This window comes from Hippocampus zosterae, chromosome 3 (genome assembly GCF_025434085.1).
Source record: "Hippocampus zosterae strain Florida chromosome 3, ASM2543408v3, whole genome shotgun sequence".
Lineage (NCBI taxonomy): Eukaryota > Metazoa > Chordata > Actinopteri > Syngnathiformes > Syngnathidae > Hippocampus > Hippocampus zosterae.
This window is the reverse complement of record NC_067453.1, coordinates 17,178,050-17,199,961: the sequence shown is the minus strand read 5'-3', so window position 1 is coordinate 17,199,961 and position 21,912 is coordinate 17,178,050. Positions and strand designations below refer to the sequence as shown.

Genomic DNA, 21,912 nt, shown 5'->3' with positions numbered 1-21,912 from the left:
TAACTGCCATTAAATTGACTTCAAAGCTGTGGTATTTACCGCACCACTGTTTATGAATAAGGACCCCCCGCCCCCCTCAAAGACTGGCGTGGCCGTGCGTTAAAGCAGAGCGAGGGTAAGGAGGCAAATGCATTATTCATAGCGGGAGGAAGTAGATGGATAAAAAGATGTTCCCGGCGAGAGTGACGTGTCTGCGTCTTATTCTGTGTGTCCTGGAGCATCTCAGAGTGGCTGCCTGTGGCTTAGATGGCATTCACAGTTTATCTGTGATCATATCCAGCGGTTTTATCGAATTCTGACGAGATATTTGTGGTGTGTGGAGGATTCTAGGCGCGTGAGGAAGTCAAGATTCTTTTTTTTTCCTGGCTTTTTTCGGTACCTTTTGTTTATTAGCCCAGCAATGAGCATGTCGCTCAGTTAGTCACATTAAATGCAACTTTCGAGTGATGTTTGGAGACCAGTCTGAAAGAGCTGATGTGACGTGAAGTGAGCTCAACTTTTGAACTTTTGTATCCTACCGGTATTTATCTTTTGATCTGAACCCCAAATGCCTTGAGCATACAATAAAAACAAAGGAATTGCTGTTTCAATACTTCTGAAACGTACTGCAGATGCACAATGGTGAAGAATCACCACTCTAGTGTGTGGCAGCTAGGGTTCGAATCTCAGATACTCTCCCACATTCTAAAAACCATTGTCAGGTAATGCTGTGCAAGACCATGATGAGAGATTGTGTCCGGATTTTTTTTCAGGAAGTTGACACGGAGGTTCAGAGCAATCGTAGGGGGGTAGGGTTTAGACAGCAGGGGACAGGGAGGGGTAATAGAACCACTTTAGCGCTCTGGCCTCGAACAGCTCAACCTTGGGCAGTAATTACGAACCATACATCCCACTTTTGGGGTGACATCTCCCTCCTTATGGGCTAATGCAGTGGAATTAAATGGGATCTTAAAAGTCTGAAAAAATGGGTGTGTATTGGGGGGGGGGTCCTTCTACCTTGGGGTAGAAGAACACAATTTTGAAGTGTACATAGCACTGAGACATTGTGAAAAATTTTCCAAATCCATCTATCAACGGATATTTGGTAGAAGTATACTCTTTTTCACATTCTGGCAATGGCTCAATATTTATGCCATGCCTCAATCAGTTCAGCTAAATGGCAACAACAGATAAACAGCCTCACCTAGCCAAATGCTCAGCAGATGAGGTATCTGTAAAGCCGAAGTATACGCTGGCATTCAAATAAATTGATGATTTTTTTCAATGTGGAGCATTGCAGGCTATCAGTATGTAAAAATATACAATACAGTGTTCCCCCACATAGCCAGGATTCGCTACTCAGAGAGCCATATATTTACACATTTTGTTTTGCTTTGGAATCCTGAAAGTATTGCTTTGGGTTCCATTTTGTGGCATATCGGTGTCAAAAGTTATTGTTGCCTTCATTGAACTAGGAGGGGGAATTGGGAGGTTAGTCAGCATTTAAGCGTTTGGGTGTGAGTTGTGCCCTAGAGCAGCCTCTTGCGAGTGTTTTCATTTCTTATTTGTGGGGTTGACTGTCCAGCTCAAAACTCTACAAATGCATTTCGGCCTGCTGTGGTGATGGTCATGTGACGTTTCGTTTTAAGATTAAGAATACCTTTATTAGTCTCGCAATGGAGAAATTCCAGATTCACAGCAGCAAAGTTATGAAAGGAAGAAGTAGAATAATCTTAGTACTATATACAACTGTATTAAAAGATTTCTTATTAAATGGTTGTGAGAATGTACCAACCTAATTCCAGTGTGTTTGTGTCAATATATCAATCTTGGAAAAATACACAAGTACACAAGATTATTGTAATGTGTAAAACTCCTTTTTGTCGCGGGTCACTTTGGAGTTTTTTTCTTCCCTCGGAGGGCGTTATATGACAGTGAAACCACATACATTTTTAATTGTCTCATCGCATTATTACTTGTACACGACAAATTGATGGATTACTAGTTTTGAAATCACTCAAGTCAGCTACATTAGTTTGTTCAATTATCGTTGAAGTGAGTGTAAAGAAGGTAACAAAATTATTGCAAAATCTCAATGTTATTTGTTACACTGACAATGTGACATGTCGGTGCACATTTTAGCAAGGATCATGCACGTTGGCACACATGATTTGCTTTCGTGGGCCACATAAAATGACATGGTGGGCCGGATCTGGCCACCGGCCTTGAGTTTAGAATTTAATGTAAAAATCTATTTACAATATTTCTGGAGATCAATTCAAAAGTGAGGTCATATTATTACAACATACAGGGTAGTATTTCATTATTTTATATTTGTGTGTGTTTTTTTTAATGATAGTTTTGCTTATCGCTAACAGTTGAAAACTCCAACTTGACCATCTTAAGAATCTTAAGATTTTAAATGAACACATTTGGTCGGAATTGGCCATCTGAAAAGTCTTCTCCCATGTTTTCAATGCATGTGTATGCAATTTTTGAAATGAACTTCTGAAACAAACTTTGTTACCACTATTTATTGAGATATACCTGTAAAAAGGGGTTTGTGGCTAGTTCGGATGAGATGTGAGAGTGAATGGCATTTTGCTCCATCAGTCTTGATGAGCCCCGAAAATGTACCATTAAACCTAATGTGAAGGTCTGAGAATTTTAATGCGTAAACGAATTTGACTGCAGAAAATTAAAAACCATAGTCCAAGAGAAATAGAGAATTAAATTGTGTAATAAAGTGTCACACATCCATAACATTCCTTCCTCGCTTCAGAAGTAGGCACACGCGGGCAAAGACATTTTATACTTTGTCTTGCAGTTAAAATGGCTCTAATTCATTTGAGAAGTGATTCTTTGTCAGCAAAGCGATGTAGTCTGTTGTCTATTCATGTGTTGCGCTCTGAGCGCCTCTTGCGCTCTGCTGAGAGAGGACCGTGGGAACTTGACATATTTACCCACAGGGCTTGTAATGATCTCAACTGACTTGTGTTTGTCCAATTGTACAACGGAGCTTATTTTAGTTAAATGCCTCTTTGGATGCAGATCAAGAGTGAGCGAGAACAGGCAGGCGGCTGCGGTGGCGGCGTTTGCCAAATAAAGCCGCTCGCTCACTGACTCGGCTGGTAATGATCTCATTACCCTGAGCCAATACACCTGTGTACGAGGGTGTGTGTGTGTGTGTGTGTGTGTGTGTGTGTGTGTGTGTGTGTGGTGGTGGTGGTGGGGGGGGGGGGGGGTCCAGAGAAGGGGTGGCGGCCACGGAGGACAAACAAAGCGTGAAATCACTAAATCACACTCATTATTGGTGGGGGTGGGGGGGATATCTGAAGGGCCAGGATCCTAATGTACCATGAAGAGCATTCGTTGCTTAATGGACATTTTACACCATTCTTTTATGCCATATAGTAAAACACATTTTTAGCAGTTGTGGTGCTTTTTCATTTTCTGATTAGTACAGTGTCAAGTACACCAGATCCAGCACCCAGCACTGCATATATATTTCGTAATGAATATAGAGATTTGATACAAAAGAAAAATGTTGATACGTAATGGACTGATTTCTGCAGTGTGTTTGCACCCATGGGCATCTGTACATTTTTTTTCAGAGGGCGATGGAAATGTTTGCTAGGAAATAGCTGTGCGTTGAATTCTTGAGTGAAATCCACATTTGATTAATTGTGCCTTGAAGCAATTGAGACAAAACGGAGTATAGTACTCCAGCAGAGGGTCTGTTGATTCGTCACTATCAACTAGGGGTTGAACAACTAAAGTTGTTTTGGAGACAACTTTAATCTGATGAAGGTTGAGTCGTACTCGATTAATCAATTACTTTCATGGATTTCATGTCTATTATATGTCAGTAAATGAACAAACATTTGTAAACAAGTATTTGTAAAAAATAATTTATGCACCAATTGCATAATTCTGCCGCAGAGTTTGGGAGTCACTGCACTAGTCAGTCGCTCCTGGGCTACTCGTGCACCCTGAAAGACTCAGTGAGATGCATTACTTTTCCTTGAGCAAGGTAACCTGTAGTGAGATTCCACAGGCTGGCAGAATAGCGCATTTTGTAAAACAGCTTTTGGCGACCTACCGGAGTAAAACTGAGAAAATAAATGCGCGCATGTGACCTCTCGTCATGTTCCATCATCAGACTACAGTGGCGAAACAGGCTCGCATTGTTGTACATTTGACCGAGAACTCATTTGAGCGTCACACTCTCTGCCGCGTAGTCTGTAACAGCACCGCTCGTTCTCTTGTTATTTCACAATTAATGTCGAGCCCTTGTTATTTGTCGCCGCAAATACACGGCTCCGGTGACGCCGCCTGTTGTTGCTGCCATATTCTAATTTGTTCTCCATTATGGAAAACACTGGCGCTCCTTAATTTCACTTTCATGGTGTGTACACACAACAAGTGAGGGGGAAGAGGCATTGTTGTTTACCAGCAGCCAGCGCTCGTGTCCACGTATCAAAGAATTCTTTTACTTCATGCTGTTTTTAGGTTTGAGAAAAAAAATCACTCTTAACAGACCACACAGCATGGTATACTCGTTCATTTTTAACTCTTGGAGACAAGATAGAATCTGACCGTTTCTTTTTTTGTCTTATGTGTGGTCTCACGTTTAAAAAAAGGTCAAGATGTTAAAAATCCATTTGTGTGAGGTGAATGTGGGAGATGAAGTGAAGACAATTCTGGTGGCAAACCAACATGGCGTTAGAAATGCGAGTTCTCCATACTTATATGATTACACAGGAGAACAAGGAGCACTTTGAAGAACTTTGTGGAAAAAGCAAAATCATCATCCCTATTGGCCTGTGGGGGAATCCCCCCCCCCCCCCCCCCCCCCCCGCTTCACTCCCAAACAATATAAGTCCAAGTTTTTGATCAAAAGATCTAGACTCTCTATGAACATGTCCTGTTTATTGAATCCTGACGGTCTGTCTGCCTATTGAAATTATGTATTTAATCTCTGTCTGTGTCACTCTTCTCCTTCTCCCCCTGTCATGTTGTTTTTATTTTCCCCATTTCCCGCGGGTGGAATGATTGCCACTCTCCAGCGCAGTCCCCTCCATTACACCTAATAACGAGTCATATAATTTAATTCCATGCTTCACTTGTCAGCTCGGCACGCTTCCAATCTGACTCCAATTTTGGTTTTTAATAGATATTGGTCTTTAACACTCTCCTCACAAGTAGGCCTCCCAGTTTTGCTCTTAATGAAAATCAGATTAGGACCTATAATCTAATTACAGTTCATATTAATCCGCCCTCTGATACAGTCCTGTCTCGCGGTGGACCCTCTTTGCCACAATCATTTATGTTGGTAGTTTTTCAGTCAACGCGTTTGCCTGATACGTTCGAGTCAATTTAAAGGTGGGAGTTAGCAACGTAGCAGCTCTCACAAGACTGGCAGTAAATGTCACCGGAAATAAGAAAATACAGTGAAAGTTGATCTCGTAAATTAATTCAACCTACGGCTTGAAATGACCCATTTTGACTTGTAATTTGGAAATGAACTGCCTTCTATCTCTTAGTTTTTGTCACTTTTATCGGTAGTGCGTGATTTGGCTGGAGCCACGCAGTGCTGTAGTCGCAGACTGATAAATTCTTTGGCTATCAGCCGACCGCGTTTCATTTCAGAACTGTGGCCTTATCAGTGGCCCTTTGATGCCGCCAACTGTCACCACACTAAAGGTTCAGTTTGTGGTTGATTGTCCATTTGACTCCCTCTATTCTTAGCCGTGTTTGTCATAATTACCCCCATCAATGTATAATTACCAACATAATTTATATCCGATACCCCCGTACCCTGTCCTATAACAAGCCGACATAACGAACGGGGCAATACCTTCTTCATAGCCAACAGTCACATCCTGAACTTTATCTTCTCGGGCGAGAGGAAATAGACCAGAACCACAATAATTCAATCAGTGTCATCACTTCTGAGAGAAATGATTAGCTCTCTGCGCCGAGACCACTGGCTCACTCTGTGAAATAAATTACATGAAAACTTGATACTGATTCTTACTGGCCCTTCCTCCTCCATTTGATCCAACCTCTGAGAATCACTTATCTTCCCCTTTGAAGCATCTCATTAAAAAAACAAAAAAATAAAAAGTAAAGTACTGCTTCTGTCCTGATGTTTCAGGCTTTGAGACGGCCAGGTCTTTTGCGCTGCATGGCGCCCATGTTATCCTGGCCTGCCGAAACCTGTCCCGGGCCAACAAGGCTGTCAGCAGCATACAAGAGGATTGGGTAAGTTGCTCATTGTAGCCTTAAATTTTAACTGTTGAATGGATAACAGGGTTCTCCATTAACAGTGGCTCAATGACCTGAGGCCACTCCGTGACTGTGTCGGACCGACTGAGGTTTACTGCCACCAATGAGCAATTCCATATTTTAAGTTTGATCAACTTAAACTGATCAACCATCATTTTACCGTGAGGTGCACAGTTTTTTGTGCCTCAGGTTAAATCATTCGATAAGGAATGGATTGGACGAGATAAACATCCCAGAAAATGTCAAATGTTTAAAATCCAGTTAGATTTTATACTGCAAAAAAAAAAATCTTTTCTTGAAGGCTTAAAAAATGCAGCATAAAGATACTACATATAAAATAGTAATCAAAAAGTCATATATCATGAATGAACAGGCCCAGTGCAGCTTCTGACAGGGCCACCAAAACATTGCTCATGGTGGCTCGACAAGGCCAATGCCAAGAAGGGCTCAATGTAGGAACCTTGATAAATTGAGTTGATTTCAAATCAACCTTTGCCTGTTGAAATGAATGATTATTTGAAATGAATGCATATGTTTGAATGATTTCTCACTGTAGCAATATGCTGGCATATAAATCTATCAATTCTCTAACTGTTGCATGAATGACATGAACAACTTTGAGTATCTCATGCTCTCTCTCTGTGTGCGCACCTTGGTAACTAAATAATTTTATTCAAGAGATTTGAACAGGCGTCCGGGGTTGGTGGGGCGCAGGGCTGAGAAGGAGCATCTGATAATTACCCAAGATTATTGCTTTAATATCGTTTCGCTTGCGACTCGTCCGCAGATTTACGAGTGTGGAAAATAAACAAGTGAAATGCGGCCGCTGGAGCAGAAAGAATATGCCATTAGTGCTGGCTTGATTACAGAGAGCATCAGCAGAAGAGGAGGATGAGCCAGCCGAAACGAAAAAAAAGAAACATTCATGAAAATGGAAGAGTAGATCTTTAGTGTTGAAATGCAACACAACCTCTAATTGAAGGATGCCCCTGGGGCTGGCAGTTTTGTTGCAAAAGCCAGTGCATGCAGTCGAAGAATGGAGCAAGAGATTTTCTTGACTTACGAGTGACCCAATTTAAGAGCTTTTCAAGATTTGTAATGCAAGCCAACATTTCAGTTACGAGCAAGCTTCATTGCCGCCGCTTGAGTGACCTGAATGAAGACTGAAGCAATTCGGGTCCTGTAATGCAAGCATGTGGGCAAGGAGAGCCGAAGGTGCTGATGCACATTCGGATCTTTATTCAACAGCAAAATTACACAGCAAATCTTTTTGGGATGTGTGTGGGAATTTTCATATTTTTAATGAGAGGAACATTGACTATGTCCTACAGGATGCTATTGCGATGTTGTTGCAATGTTGTTGCGATGTTGGTTTTTTTGGGGGGGCTGGGGGGTGGATAAAAGTGGGTTCCCTAGACAGCTGGAAATCTTTTCCAATCCAGTCTTTTCATGTCCACATTGCCATCTCACAAATGCTCCTCCCTCACATCCTCTTCGGAACCACTTGGCAAATACCCAAAGTGCCTGCTTGTCTTAGTGTGTGTGAGATCATGTGATTACTGGAGCAGAGCATACAATATGACCAAAACTAAATGCCTGATTTTCTATCTTTCTGTGTGGGGGGCTATCACATATTAAAAAAAAAACAAAAACAAAAAACTTTGGAAGTTATTTGTGCACCAGGCCTTAACCCTGGAGAACCCAGGGTTTCCTCTTCTTTGGAAAATGATGAATTTTACATTAAATGCCTGCTATATGTTCACTGAACACCAAAATATGTTTTTTCAAACATTTAATGCTTTAATCCTAATTTAGGATGAGGGCCAAATTTGACCCTTTGGGATTTAAGGGTAGCATTTGAGTAGCAGAATTTATAGGGGTCAAATTTGACCGTGTGGGTTCTCCAGGGTTAAACACATTTTCAGATTTGGGCATATCAAAAATTGAAAAAAAAACCTACCAAAACATTTTCAGTAATGCCCAACACAAAGTGCAAAACATAGCATAGATGGGCTAATGAAACTCGCATCAATGTTGCAGTAGTTTAATCATGATGCATAAAGTTCTTTAACATTCGATCACTGTATGTTTTTAAGTACAAGGGGTATTGTATCTAAAAAAAAAAAGTTGGAATTTTTTTTGGGGGGGTCGGCAGGAACGGATTAATGTTAATTCCATTCATTTCAATGGTGAAAAATTGTTTGAGAAATGATACGCACCACGAGACGATCAAATTAAGTTTTGACCTTGGACGAATTAAAATTTAAAATCAAGGTACGCCTCTCGCGAGGATTCACTGTACAGCTCAAATCCTGAATTATACTAACTGAAAGCCATTGGGTTCCGGAGATTCTAGTGTATGCTGAGTCCTCCAAAGTCCTCTGAAGCTTGCTTCCTTCTCAAACGGAATCTCCCCTCGCTCCACATTTACAGGCTAATGAATAAAAGTCACAATATCAGAATCAATCTTTGCCCCTCTGCTGACATTATTAATAGATTCAGCAGAAGAATAGAGAGTAGGATTAATCTTTAAGATGATGGATGGACTTCGCTCGCCTTCCCATGCTCCTGCGCTGAGGTCGTTGTGATAAGAGGGTATATTTTGGGGTCCGTCGTACAAAAGGTCATCATATCTACTTCCAGGTGTCCCTCCCGAGTTCCGCTCCGACTGCCAGGAGTGGAACTGCTCTCCCGATTGCACGGGACCTCTCACCTCTAACTACAGTGCTTAAACCATTACTCTGAGCTGCCTTTTTCTTTCCTCGACGCTTGCCTCGGACTGTGCGGGCCAATGTTGCCGTTGAGCGCTACAGTGTAGAGCCGTGTTCTGACAGTCGGAAGAATAATGGGGCTAGGTGGGGTCATTGCGAGATAATGGGCAGGTCAGAACAGCCAGTGGCTGTTCGGAAGAGCAGGGTCAGAGGGCTTATCCTTCCCAGCCACATGGGCTGCGCTATGCCGAGAACGGTGACAGTTGGAGAGGGGGGGAAAAAAGGCGCACACTTAATAGAGCATTCGAGGGGATTTGATTTTTGATGCGGACAGATGGGCCAGGACGGTCGTATATCAGGTAATCTTTGGGGTTAAATTAGGTATGTTTGTAAAATAGTTAAAAAAAAAAAAAATGGTAATTATCATTAATTAATTTAAATGTAGTTAATTTCATAATATTGGATATATTAAATAAAAATCTATTTATTGTATGTGTTAAAACATTTGTATGTATTTACTGTATATATTTTATTTATTGTGTTGTCTATGTAAGACTAAGTATTGTGAAAAACATATAGGTCTGATTTACTCTTATTATTATTGATATTATTAATTTAGCTTTTTAATTAATTATTTTTTTAAGGAATTAATTAATTATTCAGTAAAATTAGTAAAAGGAAAAAAAGTTCAATGAATAGTAAAATAATGGATTACTTTCATATTTCAGTTAAACGACGACAGATGGGCCACATTAATTATAAATTAGAAAAAATTAAGTCTAAATGTGCAAGGAAAATATCGACGTTTATTTATGATAGGAAATAACTCAAATCTTGTACCATTTAATTTAATCCTTAATCTATCATTTAATGAAAACAATGGAAGATTAAAATGGTAATAAATATGTCAACACAATATAATAGAAGAGTACCAAATTATAAACTGATGGTTTAAATTATGCACCTGTATGCATTGGAATGATGTAAAAATCTTTTTATCCATCATTATAAAAATGCTAGATCATTTTACACCTTCGTCGTGCCTGGAACTCTCTGTGTCCCCTGGCCTCTGAATGAGGGAATTATGATTTAAAACAAATCTTTTGGCTATTTAGCTTTGGGACAAAACATATGAATCACGTCAGTCTTGCACTTCTCCACCATGGAAAACTTGTGACAATATTCAACTATCAGTAAATATAAAATGTTGTGAAATTTACAGTGTCAATATGAAATGCTAAATTATTCCCAAAACATATCTATATTTATTTGTCTGCACTGCGGTTATTTAAAATATGTCCACGTGACATGCATATTTTACATGTTCGATGTGTAATTTAAATATAAAATTCTAATTTCATTAATTACTTTCACCGACAAGCTTTCACTAAGCCGCTCTGAAATGACCTACCTGACACCATTAGCATCAGGTAGCCGTTCGGTGGAGAAAAAAAATGTGACATTGTTCTGTGGTGCTTGACCTTTGCCCTGTATAATTTACATACATACCCCTCTTTTCCTCTCACTGCTCCTCAGTGATTCTGCTCACAGTACGGGGCTAGGTTAACTTTCCGGTTAACCACCAACATGTTGCCCGCTTGTCGGAGATTTAGTTTTCCTGATTGCTTGTAAAATTCTGCTTATCTTTGACTCTATTGTCTGTCTCCCAGGGCTGTAATAGACTCCCCAGAGGGGTGCATCATAGCATGCAAGGCCCTTTCTTCCCCAAGTTGCATACAAAACACGCACCCACACAAATGTGTACTTTATTTATTTTTCCCAAAATGCTTAGCCACCCCCCAATGCTCCCCGCTACGCTAGTCGACAACACATGCTAATGAGGTTCTTTGTAAAGGCGTTAATTAGTAAGTCAGTCACTGATTGCTGTGCTTGTTTTTGTTTGTGAATGTGTGTGTGTGGGGGGTGGGGGTGGGGGTTATTAATATGGCTATGGTATGGCCGCTGTGGAGAGTTCTGTGCTGTCAAGAGTCTGCTGTGGAACCAATTAGGCTAAAGCACGCTGTCCACCGAGGCTGTTGGGGGGGGGGGGGGAGTATGGTGCTTGCAATGTCAAGCAGCAGCAACATTAACACGGGTCAGAGAGGCGGATGGCGCGCACACACACACACACACACACACACACGCACCACACGCACCACACAACTATTGATGACTCTACGTCATTTTTGTCAAGTAGAATGACAAAGCCTTATGCAACTGAATTGGACAACTGCGAACAAATTACCGTACTGTGAGGGACTCTCACCTGCACGTATAGCGAGAGCACACAGACAAATTAAATGCAATGGAAAAACTTCAACCCCTGATATTTTTATTGTGAAACGACCTTCTGTATTATTTTTTCTTCCTATGTTTCCAATCGGTCTGTGCCAAAATAAGTAATGAGTTCTTTGTCTCAAGGATGGAGGAGAGTATGGTTAGTGGATTGAAATGAATCAACTTGGAGAATCAGTCAACCACGGTCAATATGCTGGTCTTCCATCGGATGGAGGCAGACCAGAGATGAAATCTATTAACAAGTCGGACCAGCGATCGGTCGGAGTTGCAGGAGCGCCGTGGGCCGATGATGAGCCAGGCGGCGACAAATTGCCTGACATCCTGGGACTTATCTGACCTCATTGCACCCACGCTCAAGGGCTAAATTCATACACTCAATGGCATAGTCTCCAGCTGACTGCGAGCTTTGACATGACATAATGACATTAGCTGTTTGCTGAAGACTCGTCACATCTCCACAAAAGGAGGCAACCAATTCTAATGTACGGTATATGACTTTGATTGCTACAAGGAATAGGCACACCTCGCCGGTCCTCCCTAAATCAAGTTAAGAACGTAAGATAAACTTGGTGCGGCCGATCGAAAATTAAAGAACATTTCAGCAGGCCACGAGCTCCTACTTTTCCTGAGTAATGTTCTGGTGATGTAATGTTTGGTTCCTGGTGAAAAGGCCAACTTGTAGCAAGTGAGAGACTCTTTCCCTGATTAGAAAGTGGGGGAGGGTGGGCTGCAGCAGACGGTGAGGTTTGTGGGGTATTGCTGGACGTCAACCGGGCGGTCATTGGGGTGGAGAGGCTCTGAATAGCGTTCATAACCTCCTCCAAGAAGTGCTTGTGTCTGTCGAGCAGTCCTCCCTGAGCGCTGATGGCTCTGCATCTGAGTCTCCTGGGTCCATGACTGTCCAGAACATAAATTAAAAAACCCTTCAAATACAAAAGTGGAAACCAGAATCACCCAATAGGCAGTGAATGGCACAAAGCAACAACACAGAGCGTGGTTGGATGTGGCAGTGGTAGAGCGCCCGATGAAGAGACATGTGAGGATACTAGATGTTCTCACTGTTAAGTACAGTTCAGTTGTATTTAATTTGAAGTACAATCCAATTGCATTTAATCGATTAGAACTGTTTTCAAATATCAGTTTAGGTTAAAAAATGTACTTAACTCATGGCCAAGTAATTGTAATTGAGTATGTACTTTTTTTTAGGTATATACTTTGTTAAATAAGTTTGGAACCAATGTCCTAGAATGCCATTCGCTTGCTCGACTGTGCTCATTAAGAAACGTACATGCAATGAAACCCCAGGTGGTGTTACCCCTCGCTATCCCTTTAACTCTGTGTTGTCAAAGTCAAGGCCCGGGGCCAGATATGGCCCCACGTCAATTTATGTGGCCCGTGGGAGCAAATCATGTGTGTCAACTTTCATGATTCTTGTTGAAATCTCTACTGAAATGACAAATTGTCACGGGTAATAAGTAACGTTGGGATTTTGCACCGGCCGTCCGAGGGAAGCCGTAACTCCGAAGTGGCCTGCGACAAAAAATTTGTTTGACACCCCTGCTTTAACCTGAACTTGTGGGTACAGGGAGTGAGTCGTACTAGTTGATGTTGCGTGTGCGTTTGCCTTTGTTTGTCTATTTGCCTTGTGCATAACCTCCCGTGGCAGCCTGACAGACCGCGTTGCCCCCGCCGGCCAATGTGCCATGCCGCGCTCTTCCCGCTGAGGCCGACGGGAAGTGACACATGCGAAATGCTGACCTGGTTGCTCGCAGCCCCCTCCAGGGCCCTCAGGATGCCGAGTTTTTCGTCACAGGACCCCTCTGTTTTGTATTGCAAATCAAGAAAAGTTGTGTAAGATGCGCTGGTGCCTTTGTTTCACCTTGATTTGAATACCTGACCTGGAACTGAACTTGGGGGTCATATTGCCACTGTTATGGTTGTCAGCTGTATTATGCCAAAGCCATTTTTTGTCCCATTCTTTGTGTATTTTATTTTAAAACGGTAAGATTTACAGTATATTCATTTTCAAGTTCCAAAAATCTGTGGCCTACTACTGCAAACAAAACTAGTAATACAGTATACTGAAAATGGTTACATTTAATTATCAATCATTTGATTGAGTCGCACAAAAGACTCCCGTATTTGTATTTGACCTTGCTTTTTTTTTACATGTTTCGTTGACTTGCATTTTTAAGAGCTCAATCTGCTCTTTTTCGGCTTTCTGTGCGTGATCGAAAAGGTTAGTTGTGTCTGCATTGAGGGGACGGAACCTTCTTGTTGCTTAGTTTGCATACGACACCTTTCCGCTCTCCATTGGACGAACTCAAAATGTAACCAGAGCAAAGATGTACCCTCTCTTTTTGGGAGAAATGTCTTTCTCGGCCTGCATGGAACCCTGCCTGTGCCTGTTGCGATGATGGTGCAACTTCTTTTTCAGGCACAGCTATTTTGCCTTCTTTATCCTCCATAATCAAACCCCCTCACGTGGGTTCAAAAATGTAAAGCAACGTCATGTCGCAAAACCAGGCAAGCTGTCGTAAAACGAATGCCATTAAGATGATGGATGTCGCAAAATAAAACCAGAAGGATGGAAATGTTGCGGCAGCGTTACTTCTTTTGGAAAACAAATTCATGTTGTTTCTCATTCTTTTCTGGCACTTAGTTAAGTGCATCCATGTTGGCAAAAATCGTACTGTGGGTGGAAGGAGTGTGACGCTGGTATTCCCAGCATGCCTTGAGGTGTGCTTTTTTTTGTGTAAATAGTCATTAATCATCACGTTTATTTTTGCTAGTCAATTCTTTTTTCTCAGTGTAGTAGTACAGTAGTATTTGTCGTTATGTGCATTCACCAACCTTATTTATTATCTTTTTCAATGAACTGTTAATTTGCACCATTGGTTTGTGTTTGGTGATTTATCACTTCCCTGGTTTGTTTTTCAGTAAGACAAATGTCCCACTCTTTGCAAAGAGTCATCTTCATTGCTGCGATTGCCACGAGCCTGTGGAGCCATTTAAGTGCGACCAACATTCGCAGAGGCTTCCTTGTAGAATCTGCGGCCCTCTTCCTTGCTTACAATTAACACTGAGAATCCATTTGAGGTGGTACTTGGTGTAAAAAGTCTCAGAATCACTTCTATAAATTGTCGATTGATGTGACTGTTTGTTTGATTATCACCTTATGTATGGTAATATTGGACGAAAGCCGAAAAAACCTATCCCTGTGTCAATTTTTGCTGATACATCACTGCGGAAGAAAGCTTAGTTAAATCCAGTTGAAATGATTCGTCTGTGAATTCTTTGACTTAAGCAAACTCCTTTCGAATACCCCCCGGGCCTCCTTCTCCCGAGACTATATTGACATCATACCTGCACCCCCACATCTCTATTCTGTCCCAACTTCATCCTCGAGTCTCCGCAGATGTGACATTGCGCCGCCTCTTGTCAAAGTTGTGTGTGTCAGCTTCTTCGGGGAGACCTTTTCATCAGTCTTTTACCTGCTTATTTATTTGTTTGCATTTTTCCATGTGGTGTGTGTCTGTCAGCTGAGAAATAAAAAAGCTTTCTCATCCTCCCCCCGACAGTACAATATATATCGCCTTGACACGACAAAGATGGGTCAGATATATGGAATTGCCATATGTAAATTGGATTTTGAAAAGCTCTTCCAATGAAAGCCTGTACGAAGAATAAGAGTAACAGTGGGATTTGCTGTGATATACCTTTCAGGAGTTCTTTACAATGCAGTTTGTGGCATTATTCAGGAAGCCTTTGTAATGCATATAGAGAGTAAAATATATTTATGTGCAAGCTGGTGCTCTACACGCATGTGTTTTGTGCTCGGGGCCCACATTTTAGTTTGAAAACAGACAGATGGGTTCGGTAATTTATAAATTATTTTAAAAACAAAAACCCCAAAACAAGTTCAAATGTGTATGTAACATAGTTCATAGGGGAAGTCAAGTCAAAAAATGTTCTTTACAGTAACATGTTCGATGCATACCCAGTAGTCTCAGCATGGCATTCTCATTCATATTGTGTTTGTGGACGATGAGTTAAGCAGCAAAATTCACCTTTTTTTGTCCATCTCAGAGGTCGGCCATTTTGTCAGTTGCTGTCAACTGAGAATGACATCACAGTTGTTCAGGTCTCAGGTAATGACTAATCACGCCTCACCTGTTTTCTGAGTTTGGTCATGTGATATTCGCAATATGAGCTAGGGTTGGTCATGAGAGAGATAGAGAGAGAGAGAGAGATTTGCTGATTAAAATAATTCATTCTGATTGTTAGTTTAATGATTAGACTTGATTTGTAATTTGTTTATCATTTAATAACACACGTTTAAATATTCATTCATTCATTCATTCATCTTCCAAGCCGCTTGATCCTCACTAGGGTCGCGGGGGGTGCTGGAGCCTATCCCAGCTGTCTTCGGGCAGTAGGCGGGGGACACCCTGAATCGGTTGCCAGCCAATCGCAGGGCACACAGAAACGAACAACCATTCGCACTCTCACTCACACCTAGGGACAATTTAGAGTGTTCAATCAGCCTGCCACGCATGTTTTTGGAATGTGGGAGGAAACCGGAGCACCCGGAGAAAACCCACGCAGGCCCGGGGAGAACATGCAAACTCCACACAGGGAGGCCGGAGCTGGAATCGAACCCGGTACCTCTGCACTGTGAAGCCGACGTGCTAGCCACTGGACTACCGGGCCGCCCACGTTTAAATATGTTTCTTCAAATATTTTTTATAAAATTTACACTAAACCAGTTAACTAATTATCTGATAAGCTAGATGATTCGAAAGACGATCTAACGTGTTAATATAATAATCCACCATCCATCATACTGCTGGACTTTATTGCTGGACTCTCAATAATGTAAATGCTCTGTGGGCCAGATTAAAGACGGGAGCAATACGTTACCCGGGTCTGTTGTAGCACGTGCACGCACGCATGCACGCGCACGTTCATCCTCATGCCTCTTTCATATTTAAATGCTTGATTATGCATTTTGCATAGCTGTGGGACATGCATCACTCTTTCCGGGCTGCTAATAAAGTGACCAGGGAGATGAAGCTAACCTAAATGAATCCTAAAGTTGCCTGCCTTGCATTCCTGTGCCGTTTAGTTCCCCTCATGTTCGTCCGCTCTAACCAGGTGCTTGGTCTCCCGAATAGGTGTGGCCAGCCTCTAATTGCCTGGACCGCGTTGAACTATCAAATGAACTATGGGCAAACGCTTTGTGTGAAGGAGCACCGCCGAGGAATAATTTTGAATAAATCACATAGTTATCCCGGTCGTATTTTGTGCCAGTAAGCAGTTCGGCGCGGGCTTTTCCTAGTGATGGGTCACTCGCCACGGGGTCACGTTTGGGAGGATTTAAATGATGTCACTGCCACCGAGGGGGAACAGGTTGAGGAAGGATGTGTAAGGCAGCACCTCTTTGTTGTTTGAACCTGACAGACTCTCATCCCTCACCCTCTGAAGGCTGGGCTCACAGCCCTGGGACGGGTGGGGGCCCGATGAGGTGAGAGGTGGCTTGGCTCTCTTTCACACTTTTCCTCCTACTGCCAGAGGAGAATGTTTCTTTTTTTTCCTTCTTCATTGAAGTCACAGAAGTGCTGAGCACAGAGCAATGGTCCGCCATGTTTTCATTCACAAGAGGTGGCAATTGGGAATATCTGTGGCCAAGCTGCTTGATACGTGCCAAACTAACTAGCATGCTCGTAGTATCTGGCAAATGACTCACGTTTATCTGCCATGATCACCGTTTGAGATTGGTGATGACTGGGAATTTGATCAGGCTAATTGTATGATGGCTGAAGAGCTTCACTCAGAGTGGAAATGCGTTTTATGCGCAGTTTTGAAAAAACATTTTCGAACAGCCTTGGAATGGCTGCGGAAGGCCGGCTTGTGGCATTAAAATGCCATCAATCCCTTTCATCTAGTCAGAAACTCACCAATTTTTTTTGTCAGATGTTTTTAATGAATTAAAATAGAACTGTAAAATGTGAATATAAAAACAAAGAGAATAGTTCGATGAAGTCTTTGTGTCTTGTGCCTTAAAATGGCTTGGTTCGACAGTGCCTTGTGCCTCTATCTGTGTCTGTATCTCTGTCTCTCGCTCACTCATTCTGCGTCTCTGTCTCTCCCTCTCTGTCTCCATCTCTCCCTGTCCTTCCCCGCATCGTCTCTCCCTCTTTGTCTCAGTCTCTCTATATTTCCCTCTCTGCCTCTATCTCTGCATCTGTCTCCATCTATCCATCTCTCTTCCTCTTTTCCTTTCTGTCTCCCTCTCTTCCTCACTTCCACCACTCTGTTCGTCTTTCCGTCTCTGTCTCTCTCTGTTCAGATCATGCAGGATATCTTGGGAAAAAGTTTTCACATTTCCCAAATTGCCCAATTTTCACATTAAAATTCAACCAAAAGAAAATGTTTACATATTTACTGCCTCTTTCCACATTCCTTGACCAATTTAAACCATTAAACACAACAGCTCATTCAGGATATATTTGGAATGAACCACTGATCAAACTTGCACATTTTTCAGTATTCCACAGGTTCCACTCCGAAAGTAATTGAGACATTTTACAAATTGTCTTTCATTTCATCAGTGATGTGGTACGCTAGTCTGTCATTTCTTGATGTGTCTTTGCACACACGCTAAACTTTCCGAGGTGTATGGACATCCATCATTTAAATTCTGCTTTTTTTTGTGCTCACGTTCAACATTTCAGCAATTACTGAACTTTTCAAAGTTAAAACATAAATTCAAAGCAACCCAGTACGCGTGGCATAGCATGTTTACGTTCACTTTACGTCCATACATTGAATAGCTATTGAAAACTCTAGCTAAAGAATATCTGTCACGTTGTGCCCGAAGCGATAGAATGATCGCTCCGTGCACAACAAAATAAGGAAGAGGATCCACGAAATAGCAGACACAGAAAGATGTTTGTCAAAGAACAAAAGGAGTCTTTAATATGAACACAAAATAACCCGACAGGGAGAATAACAAAAAGCGCTGGTCAAAATAGGGACCAGGGATTAAATAAAAGGACAACAGAAAACGCTTGCGGGAAAAGATAGCAAGGAGGGTCAGAATAGACAATGAAGATAAATTTCATTCGCAAGAGGAACAACGACGCGTAATAACAGCCACAAGGCTAAGAATCAACGAATCAAATGCAAGTAGAAATAGGGCGAGAGAAATTTTGACCTGGCGTGGAATTCTCCGGCAGTAAGTCAACTGCCAGAGCGGACAAATAAAGCCAGTGTAATTAGTCCTTAATGGGTGATAGGTGTGTAGGATGGCAACAGGGCCTGCGCCCTGCTGGCAAACACGGGACGTGACAATATCCAGTCAATCCTTGACATGCATATATCATCACTGTAACAGTGTTAGCAAACCAGGGAAAAAAGACCGGCATCTAACAAAAAAAATGCGTAATTTCCTCATAATTTTTGCATCATCAGCTTTCAGCATTCACACACAATTTCTACAGAAGTTGCACTTTCTAATTAAATGTAATGTTGTATCTGAGGGTTGACGTATTAACTGCATGACACTGTCACTCATCACGTCGACTTTCATCCTCATTGAAGAGTCCTTGTGGATGATAGAGAAGGCCCTAATGAGTTTAAATGTCTCTGCGTGTTCGCGTCGAAGTTAGCGGAAAGGATTGTATGCTCATAGTCTGTTGTCACTTAGTGTTTGCTCTGGAAGGCGGACTGATTGCACACTCATGAGCGCACCAGCGCGTTGCAGGAGGTCATCGGCTGGAATCGACTCGAGTTGCCAGCCTGAGCAGATGCAAGCTCTATTAACCTTAAATAGCATCCCTTTAAGTGTTTTGAGTGATATTTTCTTGACGGCTGCAATTGTAGAAAATTGGGGGGAAAAAACTCATGCTTTTGAACACGTAAAAAAGAAACTAAATGGAATGCCTTGCAGCAGATGTACAGTTAACTCAGACGGTTTCAAATCGGTTCATATTACCAAGCATTTTTGAGACTTTTGACTAATTTTTCAAGATACTCAGAATATTGTGTTTTGTGATAATGTCAGCACCAAATGAAAGTGTGTTTATTTCAATGAGAAACGTTTGCTGCTATCTTTTTTTGCACTTCAGTAATCAGCAGTAGAGCATGGGTTGGTTTCACCAAAAGCACAAGTTTCTGACTAACAGTCGCAGAAAACGAGCTTTTTGCGTCAAATGTCAAGCTTTGCAGTGATTGTAATTCTATTATATTCACTTTTCACAAAATAGTTTATTTACAGATTTACAACTGACATTTGCTTTGAGTGACTGACTGCATGGCCCGTTTAAGGATCAGTGGATCTTCTACATGGGGTTCGTCTTTCACTCCTTGAACGGTTTTCTTTTCTCCCAACGATGAAACACAGTTTTTTTTACTAATTACTGTGACACCCTGCTCCAACTAGTCATACACTAAATAGACTGCAGTTTAACGTGAACCACTTACATTTGTGCCATTTCCGACATGTTGGTATTTCTCTCCTTCACAATCAACGGGACAAGCAGAAAGTGTCTCATGTGTGGGGTCTCTCGGGCTTTCCAAATTGGTTAAGATATTAAAAAAAAAAGGTGTGTATCCGTCTTCAGTGAACTGCCACAGAGATTCAAGTAACGCGAAGCCTATAACAGGCTAACATGAAGCATCTGGCATGTGTGCCTTGGTGTAAATATGTACATGTGTGTGTTTGTAGGTGTTTTGACACAGTGTTAACAACGGTATACAACTTCATCATTCCATCCGACTGAATACATATTTATCAGAGAGAAAATTCATGCTCAAAGAATCAGACCTCGGCCTCCATACATCATTATCAAACACATAAACATGGGTGCGCGCACACAGATCCACATTTCATTAGAGAGGTAGATTCAGACAGCAGTAGATTAAAACCAAGCTTTTTTTAATTTATTTTTTTTATACAGGACCATAAATCAAGTATGGGGCGGAGGGGGATTCATTTAGAGAAAAGCAGTGTTGTGGCGTAGTTGCCCTCACGTGACTATCGCTTTGGCACTATACTTTGATACACTGCCTTTTTATTAGTTTCATTCTCTCCAGCCTTGTATCAATGATTATCTCTCCGCTCACATTTGACTTGCAGAGTAGAGGGGATGTAGGCTTCATTTAATGTACTTTTACACCACATGCAGGCGCAGAAGTGGAGGGGCATTGTTTTTATCACCGTTTTTTACGAGTGTTCCTCAAAAACTACCTACTGTATTTCATTCCTTGTAACTTGGTTTGAATGGCTCATGTCATTAACCTAATAGCATAATTCCCAAAGTAATTTTTCAATGTTTTTCAGGAAAACAAAAAGCAAAACCAAAAAAAAAAAGACGTTCAACAAAGAAGAAAAGTCCAGTTGAATTTATTTCATCTTTGGGGATTTCCATGATTTAGTTCATTCGAAATCTACACGGACATACCGAAAGATCAGCATTTTTTTAGCAAATATAAAAGTACAGTATTTTTTATTGATATTGTGACAGTAAGATAAAATGATTGTTGGCAATAATGCTACTAGGCTTATTTTAATTTTGCATAAAACCAGATCGCAATGTTGGAGGAATTCATTCGTTGCAAACATTTGAAGTCCTATCTTTACTTCCCATTCTCCAGGGAATCAAATGACCAAAGGGGGGAGTTAGAAAAAAACACTGCTCCCCTTTTTTGGAGTTTCAACATTAGTGGAGGTCTGCGCTCTAGCCAATATCATTCTTGTATAATAATAATAATTATTACCGTAGTTTTTAACCTGCTGTCTTGTCTCCACCGGTCTAATATCCGATGGCATTGTCTTTTCGTGTATTTGTGGCTGTGGCACAAGTGTAATTTCACTTGCACTAAAACCCCAACAAGTGGTGCCAGGGGAGAGTGGAGCATATTACAGGTTCAAGCGGGCTGTGTTTTTCTGAACCGCAGAGCACATCAGGCCCACCTGACCCGTGACCAGGCTCAGTCCCTGCGAGTATGTCTTGTGTGTGTTCTGGGAGGCTCAATGGTGCCGGAGCCGCCTCATTGTTTTTCCTTTATAGCGTAAATCCTTTATTAGGGGCCGGACCTCTTAGGCAGCCGCAGGGTAATATTAGCTAATATGTTTCAGTTGAGAAATGAGCAGGCATGATTGTGTGTGTGTGTGTGTGTGTGTGTGTTTCATTTAAAGTGCACTTTTGTGTTGTAAACTAGAAAGTTGTAGAGCACCTGTGTCAAACTAAAGATCCCAAAGCTACTTGATGTTTCGTTCTCAATGGGGTTTGTCCTTTAATTTAGCTAAAAATCTGGATCAAAATTTCAAATTTTCTTCACTTAACATCAACTCAACAATAGTTGTGTACTTAAATAATTTGGATGCCTATTTTTTCAGTGACTGCTGATTGTCAACCATATAAAGGATATTACAATCTCTTGCAAGGGCAGTTGTGTAGATTGGCACAAACCATTACTGTTAGTCTGTTCCCATATCATCTGATATTTTTACACATTATGAACCAATTTAAAGCATTGAAAATAGCATGAGAACTCATTTGAATGCCTGGAATGTCTACCGTATTTTCACGACTATTCGACGCACCGTACGGTTGGGCGCAATCTC

At 41.5% G+C, this 21,912-nt stretch overlaps 1 protein-coding gene and 1 long non-coding RNA gene across 4 annotated transcripts in view; both read left to right on the top strand.

Moving 5' to 3' along the window:
• The window catches only part of wwox (WW domain containing oxidoreductase), a 172,285-nt gene that overhangs the window by 6,596 nt on the left and 143,777 nt on the right, over positions 1–21,912 (top strand). For all 3 annotated transcript variants that reach the window (XM_052060287.1, XM_052060286.1, XM_052060285.1), the window contains one exon: positions 6,140–6,246. In XM_052060287.1, coding sequence (XP_051916247.1) covers positions 6,140–6,246 — 107 coding nt within the window. The remainder of the gene's footprint in view (positions 1–6,139; positions 6,247–21,912) is intronic.
• Positions 10,938–14,850, top strand: LOC127597350 (uncharacterized). Its single transcript, XR_007961636.1, has 2 exons — positions 10,938–12,106; positions 12,139–14,850. It is a non-coding gene; the product is annotated as an uncharacterized LOC127597350 (long non-coding RNA).